This window comes from Neomonachus schauinslandi, chromosome 9, assembly GCF_002201575.2.
Source record: "Neomonachus schauinslandi chromosome 9, ASM220157v2, whole genome shotgun sequence".
Classification (NCBI taxonomy): domain Eukaryota; kingdom Metazoa; phylum Chordata; class Mammalia; order Carnivora; family Phocidae; genus Neomonachus; species Neomonachus schauinslandi.
Window position 1 is genome coordinate 132,877,674 of NC_058411.1, and position 20,729 is coordinate 132,898,402.

General features: G+C 50.2%; 1 protein-coding gene across 2 annotated transcripts in view; it reads right to left on the reverse strand.

Annotated features, from left to right (window-relative positions):
• Window positions 1-20,729, reverse strand: part of SLCO3A1 (solute carrier organic anion transporter family member 3A1) — a 301,899-nt gene that overhangs the window by 75,097 nt on the left and 206,073 nt on the right. For both annotated transcript variants that reach the window (XM_021680661.1, XM_021680660.2), the window contains exon 3: window positions 161-259. In XM_021680661.1, the coding sequence (XP_021536336.1) occupies window positions 161-259 (99 nt within the window). The remainder of the gene's footprint in view (window positions 1-160; window positions 260-20,729) is intronic.

Here is a 20,729-nt window from a genome sequence, read left to right on the forward strand (position 1 = left end):
CATGCTCTTTCCTTTGATCTCTGGTGGGCCAGCAGCTAGAGGTCCACGCACCGAGGCTGCCCCTCAGTAGGAGGGTTTTAGAACCCAAAGGCTGAAGGGCTCCCTTATGATGGAGGACATGCTCGGGGGTGGCGGTGAGAAGTTGAGATATACTCCTTACTTGTGTCAATGAAGACTGCATCCACGTAGATTTTGGTACAGAAAGAGCCTAGGATAAATCCACAGGCTGGTCCAAATACCAGCATCGTGAAAAGGATTCCTGAAAGAAGAAGATAAAACAGAGATTAGATTAAAAAAAAAAAAAAAAGCAAAAGCCACACAATGAGCAAAAGAGTCAAAGATCAAGGATATTATTTCACAGCGATCAGATGAGAACCTGGCTTATACAAATGACATTAGAGGAACTAGTCAAAAAATCCTACAGGGGGAAAGCTGGTACTGAAGCACCGTTATGCAGAAATTCTATAGTTTTTTGGAGGTTGCTCTGAAATATCTGTAGGCCCTGAGTGCACTTCCTTTTAGAGTACTCCATCCCACACCATATCCACCATATTAAAACACACCCACGTCTGTCATTAAATGGTTTCTATCATAAACATTTTGGAAACTATTTTTATAATTTTGCTTTCACATTTATTTGGCTTTATGGAATTCATTTAATTTATGGTTGGCTAAGATTTCTCAGCACTCATTGTACAAATTCAGGAATTGTTGTGAAGGGAGAAAAGTCAAAGCCACAAATTATTTTCAAATGTAATGAAATGTTTACGAGCATTAAATTTAGCAAAAAACGGAGTTGACATAATGGTATGCTTTGAGAACATTTAATTAGATGTTTTATTAATTTGAATTTTGCAGATCTCCCCCCCCCCCCCCCTTTTTTTTGGAGTTACTATCTATTGTTTTAATAGTTGTTCAAGACTCAACCTTTTCCATAGGACTTGAGAAGATGGTACTAGGCATGAACTTAAGCATCTGATGGATATAATACCTGGGATTTTCCACAAACCCTTTTATTCATTCTGGGAAAGTACCAAGCCCAAACTAAAACCCACAGGCTATATCTATTTAACTAAATTTCAGTTTGGTAGAATGTTCCCTGAGCAAGGACAGTTCTCAAGGCCCTGGGAATAAAAATAGGAAGTGGCCCTTCCTACAAGAGGCTGGCTACCTGTGGGGACAAGTGGCATATGAGTTGATCCAACCCAAGCAGATAGCCCAAAAGAGGGGTGCTAACAGGTCCATGAAGGCACATGAAGAGCAAGGCTGGAGATGAATTCAAACAAAGGGAATTTGAGCTCGGCGGAGGGTACTTCTGGTCTCTCTGCTCACAGGTGTAGACTAACTCATTCTGATTTCCCTCGATGATGTCGTCATGGAACCACTCAAATATTCATTCAGTCAGTCAATATTTATTGAGCTCCTTCTATGTGCCAAGCAGTAGTCTCAGGAATGGAGATTCAATATTGAGCCAAATAATTAAGAATCCTGGCCTTCCAGAGCTTATTGACTTGGAGGTCGGGAGAAAACACAAACTATAAACAGGAACTCAACTGGTTTATAAATACTTGGCAAAGGAGGCCATATCTTCCAGATTTATAGACAGAAACCCAGACCCAAAGCAATCATTGAGGACGGTTTATAAGGAATGTTGTTCCATAAAGGAAGGAATGAAAAGAGGATGGTTTATAACATGGAAATGGGGCCAACTCCACTCTCAGTGAAATCCTACTCTGTGATTTGGAGCAATCTAGAAGTTCTAGAGTCTCAAAGTACCTGCTCCCATAGCTGGCCAGACACCCCCAATCTCAGTTATTCTTGTTTCTAAGAATCTTGAGAAGAGCAATATCCATTTTATGAGTACACAGACTCCGTTTTGTCACAACTTAGATTAAGATAACCAAACAGAGGAAGTTGAGTAAGTTGGGGGTATTGGAAAATTCTAGAATATGGGGATCTTGCAGATATGGGCTAGAATTAGGGGGGCTGTCCTTAGCACGGTAGGGTTAGGGACCAGAGCTACTCTTGGCCCCATTTCCTGGGAGGAAAGTGAAGCAGAAAGAGATGCTGAGGAGGACCCAGGGGGCAGGGGTGGGGGCATGGACAGGGGGTGTCCAAGGCAAGAGCACCACCCAACATAGCCTAAAGGGATTTCTGCTTCAGGGCAAAACTGTGAAGCCAGCCATGTCCTCCTGTCCAGGCTGCAGGCGGAGGTGAGCCCCTGGTCAACCACGGGTACTCTAAAGATGGCTGAGCAAGCAACGTATCTGCTCAGGCAGTCCCGGAGGAAGGGACACAGGGGACAGGAACACAACTCTCCTGCCACGGTTGCTGCAACTACCCTGCTGACTCCCTGTTGATATTCCAGCAGCTGCTCTATCCACCCCCCACCCCCGCCCGGAACCCACACCACTCATAATAATATGCCTTCTTTCATGCCGATTAGATAAAACCCCCAATCAGCGTAATCATCACTGATGCATGGCCTACAGATTGCATAACGCAAATTATACCTAATACTTAATAGGTCAAAGGACTAAGCTTTTAGTGTCCTTGGAAGAAACAACTGATGTGCTGAAGAGGTTGTGGAGATTGTCCTGTTCCTCCCTCCCCGACCTGGGGACAGCAGAGAGTGTGTGGATAGGCCCCTCAGCTGAAATCTCTGGTGGCATTTTATTTTTTTCTTTTATTTGAGAGAGGGGCAGAGGTAGAGAATCTCAAGCAGACTCACGGCTGAGCACAGAGCCTGACGCTGGCCTCGATCTCATGACCCATGAGATCACGACCTGAGCTGAAACCAAGAGTCGGATGCTCAACCACCCGACCCACCCAGGAGCCCCTCTGGGGGCATTTTCCAAGCAGCTCCTCCTCAGAGAGATGTTAAAGAAACCTCTGGCAATAACAAGTTCTCGAATCTTTTCCAAGGAACAATCCAGTAGAGATGTGGGAGGGGGATCTTCACGCATCAAGAAACACCCTTTTTCCACCTCAGCAATATCTTAGGATAACACCTCAAATAAAGCAGCATGCAGAGCACAACCCTGGGTTTTTAGGGGAAGTTGTTTTCCTGCGAGGGTATGAGGCAGGCCACGATCTTACAGAAACGTACTTCCGAATGCACTTCCTTGCTCTCCTTTCGATTCATCCGCCTAGGCTGTGAATTTATTCTTGTTTAATGAAACCACTCCACATGTTCTGCCCAAACAGGAAAAAGACTGGCCAGCACTAAAATCTGCAATCCGGGTGTTGAACAGTGGAGTGCCTCCAGGACAGGAGAGGATGTGCTTTGTGGCTCAGTGCTGCCCCCTGCTGCCTGCCAGATTCACGAACATGGGAGGGGAGGGGAGGGGCGAGGTGGCTGAGGAGAAGCTGAGACACAGGAAATAATACTAAAAATAAAATTAAAATATTTTTTCTTTTAATTCACGTGCATTATTTTATCAGACATTTATTACGTAGTTTAAACCTAACTGCTTGATAAACAAAACTGCTAGGTATTTCTTTTAGACTCAGGGCTCTGGGAAAATATAATTAAGATACTAAGGGCATGGGGAGCCTGTGTGGCTCAGTGGGTTGAGTGTCTGACTCTTGACTTCGGCTCAGGTCATGATCTCGGGGTCCTGGGATCAAGCCTCGCGTCTGGCTCCCTGCTCAGCTGGGAGCCTGCTTCTCCCTTTGCCTCTGCCCCTCCCCCCACACTCATTCTCTGTCTCTCTTGATAATAATAAAATAATAAATTTAAAAAAAAAGAAAGCAGCAGCAACTTGCTGCCCCACTGGAGAGACTTTGAACCATTCTTAGTCACTCAAAATACATACTGGCAACTACTAGGGGCCAGGCACTGTGCAAGCCGCTGAGACACAACCGTGAACAAAACAGACAAAATCCCTGCTTTTCTGTGGAGTTTGTGTTATGGAAGAAAGGCCCTAAACAAACCAACCCAGCATGCCATAGTCAGGAGTAGTGCCAAAGAGGAGAGAGCACAACGGCGCAGGGCTGCAAAGACCTTGCATGGCACCGAGTCCTCGATGGAACGCCCAGCACTGGGTCAGCTGGGCTACTGAGCTGGGGCCACTGTGTGGGAGGCAGACTAACGGCCCCAAAAGATGTACCTGTCCTAATCTCTAGAACCTGCCTCTGCTAGCTTAAATGACAAAAGAGAATTAAAGCTAATATGGAATTAAGGTGGCTGATCAGTTGACTTAAAGAGATTATACTGATTATCCCCAAGGACCCAATCAACAAGATTCCTGTAAATGTGGAAGGAGAAAGAAGAGTCAGAGTCGGAGAAGGAGATAAGATGACTCGACCAGAGACATGGCCTCCTGAGAAGGAGGTGACCAGTGATTCCTGGCTTTGAAGATGGAGGATAAGGTCAGGAGCCCAGGAACGAGGACCACTTCCTGAAGCTGGAAAAGGCAAGAAAATGGATTCTCCCTTCCAGAGAGGATCCTCCAGAGGACGACAGCCCTGCTGACACCTTGATTTGAGCTCAGTGAAACCCACTGTGGGCTTCTGACCTCTAGAACTAGAAGATCATAAATTTGTGTTATTTTAGGCCACTAAGTTTGTGGCAACTCATGATGGCAGCCATAGGAAATTAATGTAATTGCTAATCAAATTTGAGTCAATTCTCAGATCTCACAACCATGAATATCCATGTGACTAAGAACAGGACATTGCATGAAGTCATTTGTTAATTACTTGACCACGGAGCATTTTTTGTGGGACATTTTTCACTGCTGGTGTTGACTGGGGCGCAGTCACAGAGAAGCTGCAGGAGAGTCCAAGCTCTATGAGACAGAGAAGGTGTTTTATTCTTCTTTCTATTCCTAGTTTGCTCCAGCATAATGAAAAGTTAGTTCACCGGCTATTGAAAGGGTGCAGGAAAGCAAACACGAGTTCAGCATTGCCATAAAAAGAGGGAGTGTCTGTGCCCAAGCTCAGGCCCCTCAACCTGCTATTTTCCTGGACAGTGCTCTCTGCACCTGTCTCTCTCAGCACGGGGACCCTCCCATTCAAGTGCCTCCTCCTAAATCCCATGAGCCACGGGGACTCGAGGGACAGAAAGGGTCAGGCCAGATGTACAGACCCCGAAGAATTTGGAAAATCCAAACGGAGACTTCAATTTAGAATCTGCTGGCCCAGGAAGCATTAGCCAACTTTATTATACTGACATATAATTAATAAAAGTACTACAACATTTTTTGTGTAAGTAACATGACACACTGATTCTAATTTGTTTATAAAAATGTGGAGGGCCAAGAGCAGCCTAGATACCTTTGAAGGAGAATTATCAAGACTTGTCCTACTGAATAGTAGGACTTTTTTTTTTTTAAGCTGTAATGATGAAGACAGTGCATTTCTGGCTTAAGGAACAATAAATACAGCAATCAAGCAGAAGAGCAAGCCCAGAAACAGAGCCACACTTACGTGGACACCTGATTTATGGCAAAGTTGCATACAAAGCAGCAAGGGAAAGGAAAGGATGATCTTTTCCATAAATAGTGCTGAGGCAATTTGAAATTACAGTGGGGGGAAAAAAAAAAAGCCAGCCTCACAGGACATGCAAAAATCAATTCTAGGCAGAGCAGAGACCTGGGTGAAAACCAAAACAATAAAGCTTCTGAAAGATAACAGACAAAAGTACTGTCATGATGTCGGGGGTAGGGAAAGATTTCTTAAACCGAACAGAGAAAGCACCAGTCATTATAAGAAAAGCCTGGTAAATTGGTCTACACTAAAATTAACAAGGTCATTCATCAGATTCACCCAAAAAGCCCACTGACAAAGTGAAAATGTGGGAAAATATATGTGTAATGTACATTCTTAAAAAACACAGACAAGAATCAGCTCATGTCTAGACTATATAAAAACTGCTAGAAATTGATGAAAAAAGACAAACTAGCTGAAAAGAAATCTTAATAGGTAGTTCACAAAAGAGGGAATTCAAATGAACTATGGACAAAGACAAGATATTCAACCTCATGAGAATTCAGGGACATGTGCATTACAACCCAATAAAATGTCCTTCCCTTTTCAGCTGGTTAAAGAGCTCTGATCATACCAACTGTTGGCAAGGCTGTGGGGCATCTGGGAGTCTTGCACGCTGCTGGTAGGAGTGTAAACTGGATAACCCCTTTGGCAAAACTTTGACAGTATCTGGAAAACTGAAGATAAACTCACCCGATGACCCATAATTCCACCTCCTAGGTAAATACCCTACAGAAAGTCTGACAGGTACTGGGAGACACATCCAAGAATGCTCGTAAGGAAATGGAGACAACCCGATACCCATCAATAGTAGAACAGAGAAACCAACTACCCATACTCTGAAATTACTGTACAAGCAAAGAAAACACATCATCAAGAACAAGGATGAACCTTCAAAGATATAATGCCGAGCAAAAGAACGCAGGTGAGAATACATACCGGTGTGATTCTACCTGCATAGAATTCGAAGCAGCAAAATTAACTATTTAGTGATATATAACTCGGTAGTCAGAGGATAAAGAAAAACAGGGAAATGAATAGTATGGAAGTCAGGACAGTGGCCGCAGTGTGGGGAGGGAGGGAATTATGATCCAGAAGGAGACAGGGCATGGGGTTAGGGAGGGCAGTAAGAGGGTGGGGGTGGGGATGTTTCTGGGGTGCTGGTTTTGTGTCCAAGTGGATGCTTGTTTCACAACCATTTGTTAAACTGTAATATGTTTTCTGCACAAAGACCGGACTGTTACATTTTTCACATACATAAGTATCTGTAACGTAAGTACCTATATACAAACAGCTATTCATTTTCTCAAAGTGTATCAAGGGAATCTCAGCAACCCTCCAGAGAAAACCACAGACTTCCCCTGAAGTGATCTTTCATTTTGTCAAGCCCAGAGCCCTCAGCTCTGCCCTTCCCCTGCCCTGCTCAGCGCTCTCAGAAATCCTGCATGACCCTGCGTGGAAAGTGACTAGGGTGGGTCTGTCCTACAGGAAGGACGGTGCCGGCCTCCGATGCCATCTGGGTCTGGGAGCGCAGTATAAACGCTCCCCGCACCTCAGTTTCCACCTCCCTACAATGGGCTGACAACAACCCCTCCCCTCTTGGGGGCCTTTGAGGGTCAAATGCGTGAGTGCACCAAAACAAAATGCTCTAGGTAAGTTCCTGGAACACAGATGTTCTCAAAAACAAACAAACAAACAAACAACAACAACAAAAAACCTGGTAGGAGCCAAAAATTCTTACTAATGGTTCCAGTAGCAGGATTTTCTCTTCTGCTTTCTCAGTTTTACTTTTTTTGTTTACTTAGGTGGGAGATGCTGAACTGACTGTGGAAAATCCAGAATCGTATAACAAAAATACTTCATCGTTCTCCTATTTCCTTTTGGGCATGATTGTCTTTGAAGCGTATTTTCTTCCTACGCGTTTTTGCATTGGTGAGACCAGATCGGTTCATTTAAACACAAAACCTCTTTTCCTCCTTTTAAAAGAAGCACATGCTCACTGTAGAGTGATGTGAGAATAAAGCGAGGACGGAGAAGGACCCCACACCGTGGCCAAGAACATAGAGCCTAGAGCTGGCCAGAGTCGGCATTCAGGAGCTGTGCAAGCTTGGGAAAGCGACTGACCTTCTTTGGGACTCCATGCTCTCACCCAAGGCCGGGGATCATAACGGTACCTAGCCCACAAGGTTTTTTCAAAGTGTAAGTGATCAGTGTGTGTCCAGGGCTTTCCATAGCACCCGGCATACAGTATGTGCTTAATAAATTTTGCTATTACTATTACAAAGAAAATGGCATGAATCACCATCTCTCACCAGCCAGACAGAAACACTGATATTCATTTAGATATTCCTTCCCAGTCTGTCCCTATATAGAAGGTTAATTTTTTAAGAATAATTAAAAGAAATACACAACACAGGTCTCCTAACAGAAACCCTGGAAATAAACGATAATATTTTCTAGAGTATCTATTTTTTAAGAATTGAATTATCTCTGTAAGTAGCATTTAAGGCGCTGATGGAAAGGGATTCCAAGGGCCAGGCATTTCTCTGCTGCCCTCAGGGGGATGGCGAAGGACAGAGCTAATACACTGCAGAACCACACTGCCCAGCACCCCAGGCCCGGCTCAAGATCCCTCCCTGGCCGTCAGGAGGGAGGGCACCCAGGGACACGGGGATCTCATGTGACAGCAATGACTTCTGTTTCACAGTGAGTGAGAGCACTGAGCAGGGCAGGGGAAGGGCGGAGCTGAGGACTCTGGGCTTGACAAAATGAAAGATCACTTCGGGGGGGGGGGGTCTGATTTTCTCTGGAGGGTTCCTGAGATTCTCTTGATACAGCTTGGAGAAAATGAGACAACATTCTCTCCAGCAGTACACGCAATACGCACAGGTGAGTGCTTTGGCCTCTTTTGAAAGGAAAGTGGTCTAACCAATCCTTTGTTTTTTGTCTGATTATTAAAGCAATGCATTCAGAAAGAGGGACAATTTACTATTATCCTACCATCTTGAGGCAATCGCTTTTAAGTCTATATCCCTTGTGATGTACTTGAGGTCAAACAAAAGTTCTCATGACCACTTTATAAGGTACATGTTACGATACTTTTTGTACAGGAGAAACAGAAGCTCAGAGAGGTTAGTCAATTGCCCCAAGGCTAAACAGCATGTAAATGGCGGAGGTAAGTTTGAACTCAGACCTCTAGGATCACCTAAGTTCTTAGAGAAAGAAGAGTCAGGACATGATGGTACAGCAGTGAAGCCTTTGGAATCCACCAGACTGAGCCTGGGATCCTGGTTAAGCTTCTCAACTTCTGGATGACTCATCTCCCAACCCTGAGTCTGGGAATAGGAATAGCTACCTTGCAGAACAGTGAGAATGAGATGCAATGCATGCAAAGCTTCTGGTGCCTAGAATGTAGTAGATGCTTTCTAGAATTTTCCTTGCATCCCAGGGGTGATAAGTCCAGGAAGGAAGGCCTGCATGGCTGGTCTCCCCTAGACACATGTCTTGGTCTCTTTGGCTGGACTCGGCAATTTCAACCCTGGATGGGAGTCCCCTCAAGTGCGCAGAGCGGAGGAAGCTCAGGTTGGCTGTGGCTTTTCCCCACTAGAGGGCAGCGCCGGCCCAAAAAAGAGAAGAGTCCCACCTTGAACTTCACCGTCCTCTACTTCCTAACTGCCAATGAAACCCTCAGTCTGAGCATTGCTTTTCTCATCTCCCACTTGCCTTCCGTGCCCTCAATTTATACAAATGTATTCTTCTGTGTTGAAATCTGCAGGCTGAAATTTATCCCCTGAGATGGAACATTCTGCATCATACGTGCATGAATAAAACATGATCCATAAACAGTAGGAGGCCTGCAAAACATGCAATACGTATTTCTCTGGTGCCCACTGCCAAGAGCCCGGCAGGATTACATAACTGACCTTGCTTATCTCTGAGGGGGAGGAGGAGGGGAAGAGAGGATGAGGAGGTGAGCAGTCACTGAACACGGACCGTGTGCCAGACCCTGGCCGCAATTTGTGTAACAGAAGTATCCCCATTGCGAGGTTTATCAACCAAAGCCTCCAGTTGCTAGTGCTGTCTGGTAAGCGCACCTCCTCCCGCACGACCCTACCTGGGGCCTCCTAGGGCAGCTGCATCCCGGGGTCTCAAAGTTGGCTGCGCTTTGGAATCACCTGGGACACGTACGAAAGGAAATACTCATGTGTAGGTCCCACCCGCCCCCAAGATCTGAAGGTGCTGATCTGGGGGCACAGCCCAGGCACTGGGATTCTTTTCAAGTTCTCCAGCGCTGTGCAGCCAGGTTGAGAACCACTGAATTTGCTGACCTTGACCAAGGAACCAGGTGGTAGAAAATGCATCTGGGCACATGGGAAAAGGGAAGGACGTGAACGCTATGTGCTATCAGCCTGCAAGGTGGAGGGGCAGCCGGAGACTGGGCGTGGCCAGGCTCGGGTCAGTGAGCTGGTGGCAGAACCTGAGTGCTCTTGTGTAGCCAGCCCAAGCAGCCCCGAATGCCACGAGACCACAGGACACTGCCTGACATACCTGGGGTGGCCCCCAGGCCTTACTTATGCGGGTCCTCCACCCAGATTTCCCGTCTCCTCCAGGCCCTGAACACTGTATCAAAGGCCTACTCTCCACACAAAGCCTGCCTTCCATACCACCTCCTCCAAGGGGCCCTCCTAGATCTCCTCCTCTTCTTCCTTCTCCTTGCTTCCTCTGCCACAGCACCGAAGCCGAGACTTTTTCTACAGTTCTGCTTACAGTCTGCCTGGATGCAAAAAGAAAGTTCCACGTTGTAGGTATGCCAATAATAACTGCAGACTCAGGGAAGGCAGAGATCTTATTTAAACACACACACACACACAATCTGGTTTTCCACAGGGGTAATGATGCAGCCCTTTGCCTAGAGGAGGGACCAAGTGTTTGGTGGGTGAACTGTGAACTGATTACTCCCCAGACCTGGGAGAGGTGGAAGGCCCTAGCATGATGGAAACGGTGCCTCTAAGGAGGGTCATGCTGTAAGGCCAGGCTTCTTGGGCTGCTCAGGAAGGATCTGCAACTGGTCAAAGCTTTGGGTGCTGCTAGTCTTGATTTCTCAGCCCAGCTAACAGAAGCCTCTCTTCCTCCCCTCCTGTCTAGCAGGGCCTTATGCGGGTGAGGGCACACGTCCCTTAGGCTGGTCAGCCCGTGGGCATCTGGACGTGATGTCCCGCGGGAGGAACCCACTGTCAGCAGGGGCCAGACCTGGGGCTCCCCGGGGACTGACGTGTCAGGGCTGCGACCACCATCAAACTCTCCTGTAGCTTTCTTTGTACGTGGCAGGTATCGAGGGGCAGGGCTAGAGCTGTCTGACTCTTCAAAGCAAGTGAGAGCACGCCGGCTCTCCCCCCATGCTCCGTTTTAGCCCCTGGTAACCCCAGGCGTCCCCGAGACTGCACTGGCTGATGAAATGAGAAATGCAGCTGGTGGGGTGAGGGCCAGGAAGCCCTGAGCCCTGCCAGCAGGAAGCCCACCCAAATCAGCAACAGGCTGCCCCTTCCTGAAGGGCCCACATCCTGTCTGCTGGCCAAGTAGGGTCTGCCCAGCAGCTCTCTGAGGTCACGGGGTGGCTTCCTTTGTCCCCACCCCAGCCTCCGGGAGGGGACAGTGGAGAGATGGGGGCTCCGCAGTCCAGAGTCGGTCCTCCATGGAGCTACAGCAGCCCCTGGCCGCGCTCAAAGCACTCCACCCCTCTGAGCTTTGGCAGCTCCGGCTGTAAAATGTATCCTCCCAAACCCATCTGCTGAGGCCCTAACACCCAGGACCCCAGGATGTGACTGTGTACCAAGACACGGCCTTCAAAGGGGCGATTAAGTTAAAATGAGGCTAAGGTGGGCCCTCATCCAAAAGGACTGGTGTCCATGGGGCGCCTGGGTGGCACAGCTGGTTAAGTGTCTGACTCTTGGTTTCGGCTCCGGTTGTAATCTCAGGGTTGTGAGATTGAGCACAGAGTCTATTTAAGATTTTCTCTATCTTTTCCCTCTGCCCCTACCCCCTTGTACACTCTCTCTCTCTCTTGCTCTCAAATAAATAAATAAATCTTAAAAAAACAAAGCAAAACCAAAAGGACTGGGGTCCTTATAAAAAAGAAGAGGAGACACCAGGAGGGTGCACGCTCAGAGAAAACACGTGTGAGGACACGGGGAGAAGGCGGCCATCGGCAAGCCAGGGAGAAACCAACCCTGCCAATGCCTTGATCTTGGACCTGCAGGCTCTGGAACCATGAGGCTAAGTGTCTGGGGTACCCAGTCTCCGGTATTTTGTCACAACAGCCCTAGCAACCAAGGCCCCTCCCAAGACTGGGGTGAGGATCCCATGTGAGAACGCGTGAGCGAGTACATGGAAACTGTAACGCGCCACCTAGATGGCATGGAACATGAGACGCATGGGGTGACCAACGGACATCAGTGAAGCTGTCCCAGGACTGGGGGGAAGGGGGGTCAGGATGAACTCAGCACAGAGCACCCTGTGTGCACGCGGATCCCTGGTTAGGTCTGGTGGGATGTGAAACTAGCAGGGAGCTCTGTCTGTCCGGGACCCTTGTCTTATTTATGACCTCTGACCCCTCCCTGTGCTCAGCAAGGTCCAAAATACATTTGTTGAACGTTGCACACAGGACAAGGTGCGCTTGAAGGTGGTCGAAGGGCGGCAGAAACCTGGAGGAGGGAAATACCCCATTCATAGCCTAGGGCGGGGCTGGGATTGAAGCAGGACTCTCGTGGGGTGGGGGTGGGGGGGTGACCTGGCACTGACGCGGAGACTGCCAAGGGCCCTGCACCAACATGTGCCATGCACTGCCTCATTTCAGCCTTAGGACAGCCCTATCAGCGGATGCACGCCCACTGTCCACATCAGGAAACTGAGGCATGGAGAGTGGAAGTCACTTGCCCTGTGACACACGTGCTGCAAGCGGGAAGGAGAAGGAAGAACAAAGACGGAGGGTTTAAGGAAGGCGAGGCAGGAAGGGAAACGGCAGTCGGGCAGAGAGGTGGGAGCCGCCCAGGATGCGAGACGCGCAGCAGGAGGCGTCCCCTGCAAACAAGCGGGGTCCGTGGTGCCGGCCACGGGGGCACCGCGGGGTGGGGAAGACAAAGCTGGACGCAGGACGCAGGGGAAACGGAGGGTACGGGGGCAGGTGGCAGGGAGGCCCTTCGGGGCTCCGGGGGTGCGCGTGCGGGTGGGGGGTGTGCGCTGGGATTAACTCTGCCCCACTGAGGTCAGTGCGGCCCTCTGCCTGCAAGCGCGTCGGGGAGCGGCCCCCTTCCTCCCTCCCTCCCCCAGGGGGCGCTGCACCCGAGGGGGGGGTGGGTCACGCGCGTGGCCTTGGCGGACCCACAGGCCCGCGGGGTCCCAGCTTCCCCGGCCCTCCACTAGCTGCTGCGCCACGAGCAGTTACTCGCTGAAGGGGTCCTGTCCGTCTTGTGACCTCAGGCACACCCTGCATCTTCAAAGGACTTTAGAACCATCACGAATGCTCTCGGTGGCCTCAGGGGGCCCCCCATCGGGAGTGGTGCTTGGAGGTCACCGAGGCTCCGAAAACCCCGCGATGGGCCCAGGCCTGGGAGGGGAAATACAGGACCTGGGGGCAGAGGGTGGGCCTGGCCCCAGCGGGTGGCCCTCCCACAGGTCAGTTCCTGGCTCTTGGTCAGTATTTCTCCTTCACCAAAGCAGCCAGGTGCTCACCGGACGTGACCTCTCACTGTCTTCACTGCTCAGGAGCTGCAAACCCACTGGTACTTCCACCCGGCCACATGGATGCCACTGCCTAAACCAAGACCGCTCTCTGCCTCCACGCACCTCAGGGGCCAGGGGCTCCGACCTGGCGCACATCTGGACCCTGACACGTGGGTCTTTCCACCTCCAGTTTACAGCAGAACCCGAGGCACAGAGAAATCAGGTTACCAGCCTAGGGCCACACAGCTGGTAGGAGCCCAGTCCTGCACTGCCTCCCCCTTACCATTCGGCAGCGTGAAACAGCAACAGAAGGGTTGTGGGCCACTGACATGCTTCTAGTAAATTCTACAGGAACTGGCATCTGCAGGGTGCAGAAGGCCCCGCTCTGAGCCTTAGCCTGCCTGTCGCTGGGATGCCAAGTGGCCTGAGGGGGGACAGCTGGACTCAAGCACACATACACGGGGGTTCTCCCCGTCCCCCAGAGTCGGGGGAACTTTGGACCTTAGTTTACCCTCAACTCAACAAGTGTGGGTTCCACCGGCCTTGGAGATGGGAGGCCAACGCTCAGGCGTTTCCTCTTGTCACCAGAGGGAGCCAGACACCTTGTCATGCTGCTTCGTGAGGGCAGCGGGAAGTCTGTCCAAGGTAGGAGGGCCACCCACCTGCTCCTGAGGGGGCTTCCTCACCTGCACAATAGCGACCTGGCAGATCTGTGGCCACTAGTGAAGGTCCTCACACTGTCTATCAAGAAAAACTACTTCCCAAATGCCTACGGAGGAAAAGGGAAGCCTTCGAGATCATAAGAGGTTACCCACCCAACCACGGTGCCTCGACCTCCCCAATCCATACAGTCTGTACCTCACTAGATGAATCTTCTTAAAACTTGTGGGATCCTATTCCTCCCCTGCTTGAAACCACCAGGGGCTCCCTTTATAATACAAAGTCCCAACTTTGGCTTGGCACTGTCATGGGTGGTGGGGGCAGGGCCCCGATGCCAGGGCACACATGATGGTGGATGAACTGGCCTCCGAGAGCTGGCCTGAGACAGCAGGATGGGCAGGGGTCCCACCCCGAGTCTCCCACTGAGGGCACAGGGAAGGGCGGGGGCTGGCCCAGCACTGAGCTGAATGGTGTTTGAGGAGGCCAGGGAGAATGGACCGAGTCTGGGCAAAGCATCATAATCAGGCACTGGGGCAGGGAGGGTGGGCTAGTAGGGGGTCCCTGGACACTGTCCATCGGCCTATCGGTGGACTCAGGTCCAGGTCCCTGAACAGGAAGCCCTTCCTATGAGCAAATAAGCCAAAATCCCATTCTCCAAACTGTCCTGCATCCAGGAGAACTGGCAAGCATGAAGGCCCGAAACATGGGCTCCAGCTGCCAAAATTTCTCCCATGCAGGGGCAGGGTCTCCTGACGTCCCATCTGGGACGAGACAAGCAGACTGTAGCCGTGACAGCCAGCGGGACCCGGCGCTCCTTTCCCCCATTTCCAACCTCCTCTCCGGCAGTGCCCTGACACCCGGGTTTTGAAAACGGTCGAGGTGGGAATGAAATGCAAAATTCACCCTGATTTATCCCCCAGGGGGACCCAGCTGCTGGCTGAAATGCCAGTCTGGTGATTTTGAACCGGGACAAAAGTTGAGGACCGGCTATTAAACCCCAGGCTTACGTGCTCTGCAAGAAGGGAGCCGCCATTGTCCGAACTCGACAGAGTTCACCAGGAACGAGTCCTGCCAGACCAACCTCCCTCCCTCGGTGGTTTTCTGCTAGGGTCAGGAGGCTAATTCGATCAGCGGAAAGTCATAAACACATTGCATCATGAGGCAAGCACAGACTGGATGAGAGAATTCACTTTACACGAGAGAAGGTGCTGGGACACGGCTGCCTCAACCTCCCCCAGAGGACGGAGCAGGTGCGGGCTCCTCTCCCGGGCTGCACACGTGTGATGGTGCGCTGGGACATTACGCTCATCTGAGAGGGAAGGTCAGTATGCCGGAGGCAGATTAAAGACTCAGGATGAATAAAACCAGCTGAATCGATAGACCCAAAGGATCAGGATGAAACGTAGCTAGCATGCACATACAGGTAACTTTAGGGGAGGCTGGGGAAGGTGCCCTGCACCAGCCGTTCAAGGCAGGAGGTCTCAGCACGCATCCCCATTAGTAAACATTGGTCCCAAACACCAATGCCACCTTGGAGGCATCAACAGAATCTGAGTACAAGTGGGCAGACACCATATCCTCACATGATGAGCCTGGAATACGACATTTAGAGAGACCAGGCCATACTGGAGTATCTCCTGAAAGGGCACCTGGGGGAGAGGGAGGTATCTAGAATCATCCATGCCTTAAAATGACTAAAGGAACCAAAACGAAGAACGAGCAGGTGGTAGGACTGAAACACTGTCATGAGCTCAACCACTGTGGGTCTTTCCAGAAGCCAGAACCATATTCAGGAGGTGGTTATAACAAAGCAGGTGACCAGGAGCATTGGGCACAGGTGGACTGACTATCTTAGGAGCTGGTGAGCTCCTTGACACTTGGGGGGCGGTGGGGGAGCAGGAGTGGGGCTGTGTGTGCAAGTGGAGGCTGAGTGGCCAGGTGTCAGGACTGCAGGGGAGGGCTTTCCTGCTGGGTAGGAGGAAGGCAGCCAAGATAGTCCCCAATTCTAAGATTCTAGGATTTTCGTCTGGGCAATCTTCCAGGAATTATCAAGCCTTTCCACCATCCCAGGCACACAGAGGATTGGAGAACCTTCTCACCGACTGCTCCAGGATACAGGTGTGAAGTCCCTTCCCAAAGGGGCCATAGTAAACTCAACATAGAAAAGCAGGACATGGGAGGTGCCGGGAACTTGCAAACGTGACCTTATTTGGGAAAAGGGTCTCTGCAGACGTCATTAAGTCAAGGATCTCAAGACATGATCATCCCAGATTACCCTGGTGGGCCCATAAATCCAAGCGTCCTTATGAAAGACACACAGAGAAGAGACAGGGAGAAGAGAAGGCCACGTGAAGCCAGGGATTGGAGTGACGCAGTCACAAGCCAAGGACTGCCGGGAGCCACGAGAAGCTCGAAGCAGCAAGGGAGGATTCTCCCCTAGAGCTTCTGGAGGGAGCACGGCCTTGCCAATACCTTGATTTTGGACTTCTGGCCTCCAGAACCATCAGCAAGTAAGTTTCTGTTGTTTTAAGCCACCAAGTCTGTGGTAATTACGTGGCAGCCCTGGGAAACTAATACGGTTCTGTTTAAAGAAATGGTCTCATGGCCAAAAGTTTGAAAGTCACTACCTCTCCTGGGCCATCTCCCCAGGCCTTCTGTTCACCTAAGTCCAGAGCAAGGAACTCAGAACACAATTGGATGAAGTTGGAGTGAACGACGCTTTGCGGCTGGGCTGGGCCAAATCTTCCAAATATAGGATTCAAAACCCAGTGAGAGGGGAAAAACCAAAGGTGGCTGAGCTTATTAGGTTTGGAACTCTAAATTTCTTTCAAAAAGCCCCCATTTCGTCCCATCCAAAATCCTTTGACATCTACGCACTAACTGGACAGCTCTCGGAATCCACAAGGAAACAAGAAAAAAGACTAGCACTGCCCTTGCCGTCCAGGCATCTCACACAGGGAAGGACAGATCAGGGCCACTAACTGCACCCCCCCGGTGGCAGTGAGGAAGGGCAGACCCCGGGCTCAGAGACCTCCCTGGGTCTTGCTGCAAGTTTCTCAGTGGAAGCAACAGGAGCTTATCACACCCGGGCTCCAAAACCACGGCCACGCTCACGCTCATCTGAGCGTGAGAGACACCTCCCGTATGATGCACCTGCCGGGGATCGACCCTACAAATGGCCTGTCATCGTGAGCTCAGTCACAGAGCGGTAACCAACTTCTCCAGAGACAGTTCGCCTCATTTCACAGGTGGGGACACAAAGAGCCTGAGAGATGAAGTGATGTGTCCCCAGGTGTCACAACTGAAGAATTAGGGCCAGAAGAGAGGCCACAGCCTGCCCAAGGAGCCGGGGCTCTGTCTCAGCACCCTGCCCGCCCCACCACCTATGCTGGTAACTTGGCATCGCCCATCAGGAAGAGCACTGGGGGCCACCAATCGTTTTGTAACCCCGAGTGCTAGAGGAACATTATTCCAAGACAGCTGACGCTTAGCTTCAAATGGCTCTGACAGGTGGTTTTCACAAGGCTGGAGGGGAGTGGTTACAGCTCCTACTTCATCTGCTCCTGAGTCCAAGAGGAGCCCCACACTGCCCTCTGAGTACCTTCCGGCAGGATGCCGTCATGGCCCATGGGGAGGCCCTGGTGTTCTCTGAATCGCTTCCCCCGTAGACCATGAGCCTCCCCAAGCACAGGCCACACTGTCTTCGTCCTCACATCCTGGGGAAGGAGCGTCAGGCCCAGCCGTTCCTCTCTCGTCCACCACCTCCATCTGTAAGCTCCTGCTCGGACCAGCGCCCCGGGACACTGCTGCCAACATCCCAGAGTCACCTCTCTTCCCCAACGCCCCCAGCCAGGAGAGAGGCCATTCCCTTCCCTCGTGCTCAGAACAACCTTCCAGCGCAGAAAAGGGCATCATGGCTTGCTTTTTCCCCTCTGATCCCGACTTTCTGTGCTCCCCTCTGCCCCCAGTATACTGCTGATTTGAATCACTGGTTTTAAAAGATACACATACATATACTTTTTTAAACTGTGGTAACATTCACAGAACCCCAACTTTATCATCCTATCTACTTTGAAGTATAGAGTTCAGTAGCGTTATGGATACTCGCATTGTTGTGCAATCTCCAGAACTCTTTTGTGAAAAGCAGACACTTGGAAAGGACGGAAAAATTCAAATGTAAAAGTAAAGTGGACAGACTAGAATAACAAAGGCCCACATATACATCACTAGCCTGGATCATCACCAAGGGCAGTCTGTCCTGTCTATGGCGTCCACTTCCGTCACTGTGTTATTTTAAAGCAAATCCATCATTTCGTCCATAACCATTTTAGGACCTCTATTTTTTAAATTTATTAGAGAGAGAGAGAGAGAGAGAGAGAGAGAGAGAGAGAGGGGTGGGGGAGGGGCAGGGGAAGAGGGAGAGAGAGAATCTCAAGCAGACTCCCAGATGAGCACAGAGCCCGATGTGTGGCTTGATCCCATAACCCTGAGATCATGACTGGAGCTGAAATCAAGAGGTAGGATGCTTAATCAACTGAGCCACTCAGGCACCCCTTAGGACTTCTCTTTAAAAGGTAAAAAACAAAACCACAACCCCAATATTTAACAATAACTACAGAAGCTTATTTAACCTTCGAATCCCCTTCACATGCCTAAACTTCTTTATCATCCTAATGGGGCGGTGGGGGAGCACTGCCATCAAGACACCATGCTGTCCAAGGAACCAGTGAATGCTCAGAGGCTCAGTGATTTCCTAAGAACACTGCTGTTGAGACTGGAAGTTCCCGAATCAGTCTCATCTCTCTCCACTCCCCCTTCCCCTCTTGGGGACAATGACTTGTTGGGAGAAAAGCCGGTCCTGAATGAGCCTGATGCCCACGCAACGGAATCAACTCCTCGTCGTGCTGTGACCTTCCTGTATTCTAATTTGGGTAGCCTCTCAGCTCGACTTCTTTAAAAATTTCCGCTTTATATTCTTATTATGAAAGTAGAAAAGTCATTGCAGTAAGTCATCTTAGCTATTTTACATTTTATTTTTAGTCCTTTGTGGGGAGAGGCAAGAAGGGAACTGAGAAAGTGGATTTATGTCACCTGGGTGGGTTCTCAGCTGTGGCTCTTGGGGAGGAGGGCTTTCCCCAGTGAGTCACTGGGTGACTCATCTATAATTCTGCCTCGCAGAGCTTCGTGTGGGGCTGCGAGCCTTCAGATGAGAAAGATAGGCGATCACAGAGAACTGCTCATTGCTGAAGGCCGCCTCCTCCCCCAGCAGGCCTGGCCCCATTCTGGGTTCCCTCTGTCTCTGGAGCCCTGTGACAGGGATGGGTTTTGACGGAGCTGGGATAGACAGCTGGGAGCGCACCAGATCACACGAGCCAGACTTACATCAACCAGACGGACCCCTCTCTCTTGTGCAATGGATGCAAAGTCTGCTTTCTTTCTCTGGATGCTTGCTACCCATGTGAGTCCTTGAAGAGGTACAGCTTTGCATGGAGGACAGCGTGGATGACCTGTCACGGAGCACCAGCAAATCCAGGCCACTGGATACGAGTGATTTATTTCATGCTCTTAACTCCTACGTCACCAAAATTATTTGCTTAGACATCCACTTCTAAATTTCTTTCAAAAAGCCCCCATTTCGCCCCATCCAAAATCTTTTGACATCTACGAACTAACTGGACAACCCTCGGAATCGGGCTGGTCTACTCTGATCACTGTTTCTCAACCTCGCCGCTATGGACACAGCAAGGCAAATAATTCTTGGTTGTGGAGGCCTGTCCTGTGCATTGTATGATATTTAGCATTGCCTCTAGCATCGGCCTATGAGACAACCCAAAATGTCTCCAGTTATTGCCAAATGTCACCTGGGGCTAACCATGCCCCTGATTGGGAACCACTGATCTAGAGCATGTACTTTGAGCAAGCACGCCCATCTTACAAGCACAGTGCCTGGCACAGAGCGGGAATCCCAAATGTTTGTGCATCTCTTTAACAATCACCCTCTGAAATGGATGTGCGACCCAGCGCGTGACAGATGGGGCAAGTGAGGCCCAGAGAGGTTCTGATCTCCTGGGTGACACAGCGAGGGAGTGACAGGGCTGGGAACTCCTCGGCGGCATGGTTTCCAAGCCCGTGTGAGGGGTGAGAACTAGCAGGAGCTCGAAAGAGGCTCTGCTGGGGATTCTTTCTAGCTCTGGCCGCCAAAGGAGTGAGGCTGTTCGCGCCATTTGGACAGAACATTCCAAGTGCCTGCAGCTGTTAATTAATGAGCGTGCTTCGAGGCTTCCTTCAGTGTGGAGCCTCTGCACTGACCGGGATCAAAGTGACTGGAGCCGAGTGGCCCCACCTGCACGGGAAGAGCAGTCGTCGTCGTCTTCTTCTTTTTTTTAAATCTCACTAGTAGCTTCAACCTGAATAAACGATAACAATTTGAATCAGGTTTGCAATAGGAGGCAGCAAGAGGAAGCTTGGCCCCAGTGCAGTCGGGCTGTGAATGAATTTAGTTAAAGACTTGAAGTGCTGTCTTAATTAGGTTTGGAGTCTGCTTTCCTGTTTGAAGAGGAAAGCAGAACAGAGTACGCCATCTGATTCATCCTTACAAGTGGGAGCGAGGTGGGGGTGGGGGGTGGCCTCAAGGGGCTGGGAATCTCATACACGATTCGCTCACTGGGCAGCAAGTCTCATTTCTGACTCTATCACGGCCGGCCTACTGCTAAGTTTTGCTTTGAAAGCAATGCCAATTATGAAGAACACAAATAGCTTCATGCGTCTCTACCGTGGAACTCAATCAGGTCCACACCCCCCTGCTGCCGCCCAGCAGTGTCCTCAGCAGGGAGCCAGGGCCATGTGTCATGACTTGC